Source organism: Aristolochia californica, unplaced genomic scaffold, assembly GCF_029961685.1.
Source record: "Aristolochia californica isolate CCGP_79_NKW_82.1479 unplaced genomic scaffold, dmAriCali1.0.hap1 SCAF_16, whole genome shotgun sequence".
Classification (NCBI taxonomy): Eukaryota; Viridiplantae; Streptophyta; class Magnoliopsida; order Piperales; family Aristolochiaceae; genus Aristolochia; species Aristolochia californica.
Window position 1 is genome coordinate 12,557,841 of NW_027181837.1, and position 10,153 is coordinate 12,567,993.

The following is a 10,153-nucleotide window of genomic DNA, read 5'->3' on the forward strand; positions in this document are numbered from 1 at the left end:
AGCTAGCTGCTCCCATGTTGCATCTTCTTTTTTGGTGTCCTTTCACTGTACAAGAATCTCCCATTGGTCATTACTTTTACGGGCCCGCAATATCGTAGCTGGAGTAAGAATAACTTGTCCATTGTCCACCTAAGGAAGAGACGGAATTGCCGATGGAGGTGGACCCTTAAAGGGTTTAAGTAATGAAACATGGAACACATCATGAAGTTTAGCCATTGAGGGAAGTTGCAATTGATAGGCTACCGGCCCGATGCGTCAAATAATAGTGAAAGGCCCAAAGTATTTTGGGGAAAGTTTATGACGTTGTTAGCCCGCTAGTGAGTGTTGATGGTACAGATGGAGTCATAACCAACCATAGTCACCTTCCTTGTATTCGATATCCCAGTGTCCCTTACCATAGAAGTCCTTCATATGAACCTGTGCTTTGAGGAGGCGATCCAAAATATTTTGTAGCAACTAGTCCCGTTCCATAAGTGCTCGATCAATAGAGTCCACGCTGGTGGAGCCCAGAGTATATGATAGAAGCCGAGGCGGATCTCTGCCATAGAGAATGCTGAAGGGAGTATATTGTAAAGTTGTGTGGAAAGAGGTGTTGTAACAATATTCCGCCCACGGTAGCCAGTGCACCCAGGTTTTAGGACGATCGCCCACAAGACATCGGAGATACATTTCCACAGTGTGGTTAATGACCTCTATTTGACCGTCTGTTTGAGGATGATATGATGATGAGAACTTCAACTTGGTGCCGCAGAGATGAAACAGTTCACGCCAAAAAGTGCTGGTAAAAACCGCAACTTGATCACTGACAATCGATTCTGGAATACCATGTAAATGAACAATATGCTCGAGAAATATTTGTGCCACTCTGGATGCAGTATATGGGTGAACCATGGGTATGAAGTAAGCATATTTGGAGAATCGATCCACCACCACAAATAATATCGACTTGCCGGCAGATAGTAGAAGACCTTCAACGAAGTCTATAGAAATATCAGCCCACACCTGTGTAGGAAGTGCCAAAGGTTGCAAGAGACCCGCTGGACTTAAGTGTTCGGCCTTGTTACGTTGACACACCTAACAGAATGTTACATATGCTGCAATGGGGGTCTTCATACCCTGCCAATAGAAATCCGCTCGAATGCAATGCAAGGTTTTCTAGATGCCTTCATGAGTACTATCATGGTATGCTGAGATGATGGTTGAAACCAAATCTGTAGTGTGTAGGATATATAAGTGTGAGTGATAATAAGTAAGAGAGTTCTGAATGGACCATCTAGAGTCCATGGCCCCCTCTATGTTTTTCTTGTGCATATCGAGAAGAACTGGATTGCTGGCATTTTCCTCCTTCACCAAGTCTGAAAGAACAAAATGAGGCTGGCTGATAGCATATAGAAGTGGCGGGGTCTCCAAACATCGGGACAAGGCGTCGGCCACCTTGTCTAATCTGCCTACATGGTATTCCAACGTAAAGTCAAATCCCAGCAATTTACTTATCCAATGTTTTTGAGGAGAAGTCGTGAGGCGCTGCTCCAACAAATATTTGAGGTTGTAGTAATCAGTCCAAATAAGAAATGCACGACCCCATAAATACGGGCACCAATGTTATACAGCTTTGGCCAACCCGATTAACTCCCATTCATATGCTGGCAATTTGTGATGTCGTACTGCCAGCTGTCAACTGAAATATGCAATAGGGTGAAAGTGTTGTTGTAGAACGGCCCCAATGCCCCCACCTAATGCGTCACACTCGACCTCAAATAACTCTTCAAAATTGGGAAGTTCCATAACCGGTCCGAATAAAAGAGCTAATTTGATATTTGAAAAGAACTGGGTAGCCTGCCCATTCCAAATAAAGGAATTTTTCTTGAGAAGATTTGTCAAGGGTGCAGAAATCGGTCCATAGTTTCTGATAAATTTCCTATAATAACCTGCCAATCCCAAAAACCCTCTCAAAGCCGAGGTATTCATAAGTTGTGGCCAATCTGCAATAGCCTGAATTTTCTCGAAATCCACTGTGACTCTATCATGTGAAATAATATGGCCGAGATATGCCACATGTGATGTCGCAAATGAGCATTTCGATATCTTTATATATAATTGATGGGCACGCAGCAGTTCAAATACCTATCATAAATGCTCTAAATGTTGATGTCTAGACTGGTTGTAAATGAGTATGTCATCAGAGAAAACAAGTACAAATTTGTGAAGATAATTGTGGAATACCTCGTTCATTAATGCCTGGAATGTGGATGGGGTGTTGGATAACCCAACTGGCATGACCACAAATTCAAAGTGGCCATGATGAGTGCGAAAAGCCATTTTCTCGATGTCGTCTGGGTGTATGCGAACCTGATGATATCCAGAGCACAGGTCCAATTTGGTGAATATGTGAGAACTGTGCAATTCATATGCTCCTCCTCCACCGGAATAGGGAACTTATCTTTCACAGTTTGGTTATTCAATTCCGGATAATCAACACAGAAACACCATGTACCATCATGTTTTTTTACGAGGAGGACTGGTGATGAAATGGGGAATGACTACTGCGAATAAGGCCTTGTTGTAGCATTGTTTGGCACTATCTCTCAATTTTGTCTTTCTGGAGATGTGGGTACCGATAAGGTCGAACGACCACCACTTCAGATCCCTATTTTAAACATATCAGATGGTCATAGTGCCTCATGGGAGGCAGCCCCGAGGGCACTTGGAACAAGTTTGAGAATTCATCCAGAAGAGTATCTATATTGTTGTTCAGATTGTCTTGTGAGTGAATCATATGAATATTATGGGGCTTGTCCACGTGGCTGCCATGTAATAATACTTGTTGTCCACCCATTGCAAAACTCATAGTTAAAGTAGTAAAATCCCATAAAATAGGGCCGAGTGTTTGCAGCCATTTAATACCCAAAACCATATCAAACCCAGCTAGAGGTAAGACAAAAATTCAGAATGAAAGAAAGTCATACCAATTGAGAACTTAACTTTTTTGTTAATGTCGTAGCTATGAACTTTTTCTCCATTGCCAACCAAAATAGTTGCTATTGAGTGTGGAAGTATCTGTAGTTGAAGGTGTTGAGCAGCGGTCCAACTGAGAAAATTATGGGTACTTCTCAAATCCACAATGCCTACAACGTACTAGTCCATCACTCCGTGCTAAAAACTTTGTGTGTATTTCTCCCAATAGATGGAGTATGGCAAGCCATTTTTCTAGGGACGAAGAATAGCTCACGGTGTTCCCGCTCTGATACCAGTTGTTATAGTGCCGGATCTAACACTGTGATTCGTAGGGAAGAAGAAAATAAGAGAAGAATCAAGCTGAAGGGAAGCTTGAAAACTCTAGGTTCGTTAAGGAGAACACATAGCCCTGAGCTCATTTAGGAGAACTCAAAACCATTTTAGACTAAAATCAGACTTTTTTTCTTTTCCATTCTTTACACCCTTAAATAGGGATCACGCCAACAAGGTTCAACAGAAAAGTATAGATTTTCCCCTCCACGACATTTAAAGTAAATAAACTTAGTGACTACGTAATTGACTTAACTTACTGACTAAGTAACTTAACAACTAAGTAACTGACTCAGCCAAAGTAATTGATTCGGCCATGGCGTTTCTAAATGACTCAGCCTGCTATTGAGTTCATAACATTTTCCTCAAAACTTCTTAAAACAAAAAATATCAAAATTGGATCAGAAAAAGTATGAGAGAATGGCTTTTCAATAGACAAAGCTTTAATGCACAAAAAGTAGCTTCCCGTGCAAAAACAAATCTCACACCATTTTGTTGTGGTGTGTAGACACATGAGGTTTGATGTATGATTCCATTATCCTAGCAAAAGGATTGGAATTCTCTCGACATATATTCCTTTGCATTACCGGACTGGAGAACCTTTAGGGTGGTATTAAACTAAGTAGAGATCATAGCACAAAAGGATTTAAAAGTAGGAAATACCTCCAATCTATCTTTAAGTAAAAATAACCATGTAACTCGAGAGAAGTCATCAACAAATGTAATAATATACTTTGAATGAGAAACATTAGAGATATTCAAGGGTCATACACATCAGTATGAAGTAAAGAAAAATTATCAACACTTTTAGTTTCACCTCAAGGGGAGTACGTACTCCTTTGGTCTTTACTCAGTTGATAACTTTCACATTTCAAATGAGAAATAAATTGTAATGATGTAATCTTATGTTTAAGGGTCTGCTGAGATGGGTGGCCTAGTCTGTTGTTCCATTGAAGGACTTGGTGATGTGAAGGGGTTGCAACTAAGACTACTGACTAGTTGAGATAGTATAGACCCCTTTGTTCACAACTTCCACCAATCACTTGTTTCTTTTGTGTGTCCTAAAAGACACAAGAGGTAGGAGAAAATGTAATAGAATAGTTAAATCGTTTTTGCTAATTGACTGACTGATAGAAAATTTAAAAGAAACTGAGGAATAAAAACACATCTTATAAGTGTAATGTTGGTGTAGCATATGTAGACTTTGGTTTGGGATCCATCTGCTAAGGAAATGAATTTATCATTCAAAGAAGAGGAGATAGAACTCAGAAGATTACCATTACCTGTCAAGCACTCGGAGGCCCCAAATTCAATAATCCATGATGGAGAGAGAGAAGTAGCTTAGATCATACTTGGGATATTTGTAGCTGTAGTGGTGGGAGAGGTCTTGTTTGAGGGAGATATCATTATATTCTTCATCAATTAAAGTAAATCATAGTCTTCTTCGGATATAGTTTTCTTGTCTCTAGATTTGTCAGGTTTGTTCTCTTTGTCTCCACTATTGGTAGAAGCTTGGCTATCTATAACCTAGTCTAGTTTCACATGAATTTTTTGGCAAGTGCTTACTATGTGACCTATTTTCCCATAGTGAGAACAAGTTTGACTTTCAAATCTAGAAATAACCTTGCCTATTCCTACCACCTTTTCCATAACCACCTCTAATATTTCTTCCTTGTCCTCGATTACTGGAATTACCACCTCTATTATTAGAGTACATGGTTGAGGAGACATCAACTTGGGAGGTGGTAGATGGATCCAAGATCTTATAAGTGTAGCACTTATATCATCGAAGGAGAGAAGAGCTGCTGAATTGAGGATTTGATTCTTGGCTACCTCAAGATACGGTTTGATATTGGCGAGACAGATGGTTGTTGTTATTGCTACCCTTTGTTTCTGTTGAACCGAAATGTCCATGGAATGTGGTTGAACAAGTTTCCAGTCTTGAGTGATACCTCTAAACTGTGCAAGATAGTCATATAAATTATCTCCTTTCTTTATATTTTACATTATTTGGAAAATATTGTATAATTTTTGCAAGCCGTTGGCACTAGAGTATAGCTTTGCATAAGTATCCCACACTTGTTTAGCAGTTTCAAGATGCACCAAATTATTTTCAGCAATCTCTTCCTTGTTGCTAATCAACCAATTGAGTAAAAGTGTATCCTCTGTAAGCCACTTGGTGTATACACTATCTTCCTCATCTAGAAGAGGATGTGGCTTATTCAAGTGTCTCAACAAGTCACGAGTGATGAGAAATCTCTTAATAGATAGTGACCAACTCAAGTAATTTTGATAACCACTTAAGATGAATTGTGGTGTTTTTTAGTGGGTCATTTTTCCCAGCCATATTAAATCAAATATATTCAGCCATGAAATGTTAACCCCTAAACAAATAATCCCTTACACTTGCTAAAATATCTGCTCCCCTTTTTCCTTTAACGTGGGACACCAATCTCTTAACCATACGTCCTTTTGGTTCTAAAGCCAAAGATGAAGTAAATCAGGAGAGAATCAACCTAGATTTATGTATAGGGCACTACAATTCAGAATTAAGCTAAGAGAGAAACAAATGAATCAAGGAGAGTACATAATAAGTGTAGTTTTTCTTAAATTCAAACCTCAATGCATTCAAAAAAGAAAAAACATTCTACATGCTGGCCCATGCAATCTAGAAGGATTCTCATATCATTTTTAATCAAGAAATAATCTCAAAATTCAAAAGAAGATCAAATTAAATCATCAAATCTTGCTTAAAATCAAGTCAATTCCAAAGAAGGAAACTTTCCTCCTTAAGTGCATGCCCCATATGTAAAGAAATCTCTGCCTTTGGACTCTCCTTTGACTCTTGAGTATTTAAAGAAATAGAAAGAATATAATCCTAATTAGAAGGACCTAAATGTTGCCTAATTCAACACCTTTCTTGCTAAAAAAATCCTCTTTGCCTTGCATCAACCAAGAATTCAATGGTGGAGAAAAACAAACAATAAACAGCCAAGAGTAATAGTCTTTGAGGGGCAGTTTAATGAATTTTTATCATGGTACTAAGCATAATACACTATGATTTCAGTAGAGAATCAGCTAGTCTTGATTCCAATAATTTTCCAAAAATAAAAAACAGCATTAAGATATAGAAAACTGCTCCTTTAGTGAAATTTGTATGAATGAGAGGAAACTAAATAAAAAGCCTTAAATTGATTCATACAAAGTAGCAACACTTAATCTTCATGAAAATAAAAGGAGAATACTCATTCTCCAACCTTCTTCATGAGGTTAATCATTAAAAAATATTTCATCAAAATAAGAGAAGGATACTTATATTGGATGAGCACAAGTTGCTCAATTTTGCTTCAACCAAAACTCCAACTTGGCAATCTTGACAAACTCGTATGATTAACACCTTAACCAAGGGATTTGGAATCCTAAAACCATTGCTCTGATACCATGTGGAATTTAGGATTCCAAGGTGGAAGGCCTCAATCAAGGTGGTGGAAAAATAGAGGAAGAATAAGAGAAGAAAAGAAGAAGAGAGAAGAAGAAAAGAGGAAGAGACGGACGACTGGTTGAGAAAGAGAAAGAGAGAGCTCTTGGGAAAAGATAGAATAGGCTAGGCAAAATTATTAGAAGAGGAGAAGCTTGATGCTCTACCCCATGCCTTAAGGCTCTTATTTATAGTTTTGGGAGGAGGTTTAGAATGACTACATGCCCATAAGGCTACCAGCTGTATGACATAAAAGACATAAGTGGACATGCATCATCTTACATAATTACACCCTTATGTCATCCATATAAATATCATTTTATTTACCTCCTCTGCCACCTTTAGACTGGGTGACGTGCTTGCTTTTCCTTTCTTTCGTAATTATTATTATTGATCTCATTAGTTTGGAATTAGGACGTCTAATTCCTAACAAGTGCTATCAGAGCTTTGGTTCATGATTGAGAGCAATGGCTGGCCGAGACGGATCGGCACTTGGAATCAACAAGTTTGATGGTATGGATTTTACATTCTGGAGGATGCAGATTGAAGATTATCTATATAGTAAAAAGTTGCACTCACCACTGCTAGATATGAAACCAGAAGGTATGAAAGATGATGAGTGGATTCTCCTTGATAAACAGGTGTTGAGAGTAGGTGTTGAGAGTGGTCTGGTTAACACTATCAAACAACATCGCTCACAACGTGGCATCAGAGAAATCATAGTGGGGATGATGAAGATTCAGTCAGATATGTATGATAAGCCTTCTGCAAATAATAAGGTACATCTCAAAAAAAAAATTCTTCAATTTAAAGATGACAGAAAATACATTAGTAGCAACGCATTTGAATGAGTTTAGCATGATTGTCAAATTTGATGATGAGGTTCATGCATTAATTCTTTTGGCGTCTCTACAAAATTGTTGAGAGGCTATGAGGGTTGCAGTTAGTAAAATTGTAGGCAATGGGAAGTTGATTTTTAATGAAATTCGGGATTCCATTCTTGTAGAAGAATTTCGTCAAAAAAAGACTACGAAAAATTGTAGACATCAAATGCTACCCTAAAGGTCGATACTAGTGGCAGGAACTTCGAGAGGAATTCCAATAAGGGCAATGGTAGAGGAAAGTCAAGGAATGGAATAAGCAAGTCCAAATTCGGAAGGAATGTGGAGTACTAGAATTGTGGCAAGTTGGCCACATAAAGAAGAATCGGTAATATGAGTTTGAGGATGTCAAACAGGTCAATGTGAAAAATTCACAAGGTGAGACATGTACCAAAACTGATGTGTAATCTGATCTAAGTAGAGTAGCTTGATGATGAGGGTTAAAATGAGACTTTTAATGGTGCTGCCAGGAAAGTCACGAAGGGAGCCATGGTTGTTTTATGAGTTAAAACTGGAAGTCTTTACATCACTTCTAGTTGTAGAGACACGGTTGCAGTACCTAATGCTGTTACTGATTTTGAATTGTGGCATTATAGGCTCGGTCACATGAGTGAGAAGGGAATGAAAGTGCTTCAATCCAAAGGGAAGCTACCAAGGTTGAAAACTGTAAACAACAGTTTGTGTGAAGGTTGTATTGTTGGCAAACAGAAAAGCGTTAGCTTTTCTAAGGCAAAAAGAGCAAAAAATAGCAAAATTGGAGTTGGTTCACAAAGATGTGGGGGGGCCTTCAATTGTTACTTCCCTCGGTGGTTCTAACTACTATGTAACATTTATTGATGATGCAAGTAGAAAGGTATGGGTTTATTTCCTAAAAAATAAATCTGATGTCTTTGATACATTCAAGAGATGGAGAACAAAGGTCATCAAAGAGACAGATTTGAAGGTGAAGTGCATGTAGTCTAATAATGGAGGAGAATACATAGATGATGATTTCAAGAGATATTTTGTTGATTATGGAATCAAGATGAAGAAGACTATTCCTAGAAAACCTCAATAGAATGGTGTAGAGAGGATGAATAGGACCTTGAATGAGCATGCTAGGAGCATGAGATTACATGCAGGATTGCCAAACATGTTATGGTCTGAGGCTCTTAGCACCATTGCCTATTTGATCAACAGAGGTCCCTCGACACTATCGGATTGCAAAATACCAAAAGAGGTCTGGACAGGCAAAAAGATAAACCTTTCTTTCTTGAAACTTTCTTTGTTGCGTTTCTTATATTTATATTGATTCTACTGTTAGAAGTAAACTTGATGTTAAATATAAGATATGTTTCTTTATTGGCTATGTGGTACCGAGTTTGGTTATCTGTTATGGACTCCATAGCATCCCGGATAATAAACAGGCGTAGAAATTAAATTATGAAATTTTCCTTTTTATGTATATTGGTTTTGGTACGGGTTGGTTTGATTGTGATGAACAATATGGCCAGGGTCACCTATGCAAGAGGTTATTCTGTTTGGAGGTCTTCGATGACACAGATGAAGTTCAGCCAATGGAAGACAGTGTTGAAGCCGAATAGGATGCACTAGCTATTTCACTCCATGTTATGACTGGTATGCACAGCTCCAACACAATGCAAGTTAGGGCGGGTTTGCAACACCTCCAGTTACTGGCCTTAGTTGACTCTGGCAGCACCCACAACTTCATAAGTCAGCCAGCCGCAAAATAGCTTGGGTTGGTAATTCAGCAGAACACCGGAATATCCGTCTCAGTGGCCAATGGGGCCAAAATCTCCAGTGCGGGTATCTCTACAGCCACACCATTTTGTATTGAGGGGCACTCCTTTGTAGCCGATTTTTCGGTCATTCCACTGGCGGGGTTTGACTTGGTACTCGAAATTAAATGGCTCCAATCGTTGGGGCCTATCTTGTGCTATTTCAAATCACTTACCATGACGTTTACAGTTGCCCAGCTTCAGATTACCCTTCATGGCACACATGCTACTACGCCTTACACACTTCAAGAAATTCAGGTCCAGAGCGCTGAGCACTGTAAGTTAACTACTTTACATAAAGAATTTGGCGATTTATTTCAGTCCCCTACTGCCCTCTTGCCTATTCGCCATTGTGATCACCACATAAGGTTGAAATTGGGGACCGAACCAGTGGTGGTCTGGCCTTACCGTTACCCCCACTTACAGAGGGATGAAATTGAGCGCCAATGCCAAACTATGCTCACCCAAGGAATTATTCAGCCCAGCAGGTCTCCCTTTTCATTCCCCGTGTTACTGGTCAAGAAACATGACAGGTCTTGGCGGTTTTGTGTTGACTACAAGGATCTCAACACTCATACAATTAAAGATAAATTTTCTATACCAGTGGTTGATGAGTTATTAGATGAATTACATGGAGCTACATTATTTACAAAGTTGGATCTGAAGTCAGGTTATCATCAGATTCGGGTTCATCCGACCGATGTGGAGAAGACAGCGTTTAGGACGCACCA

At 39.1% G+C, this 10,153-nt stretch overlaps 1 protein-coding gene across 1 annotated transcript; it reads left to right on the forward strand.

The window, feature by feature from the left end:
• The first annotated feature begins 7,230 nt into the window (after positions 1 to 7,230).
• Positions 7,231 to 8,258, forward strand: LOC137952610 (uncharacterized). Its single transcript, XM_068799684.1, has 2 exons — positions 7,231 to 7,542; positions 8,241 to 8,258. The coding sequence occupies exons 1-2, from the start codon at positions 7,231 to 7,233 to the stop codon at positions 8,256 to 8,258; spliced, it is 330 nt and encodes a 109-aa protein (XP_068655785.1).
• Positions 8,259 to 10,153: the final 1,895 nt, after the last annotated feature.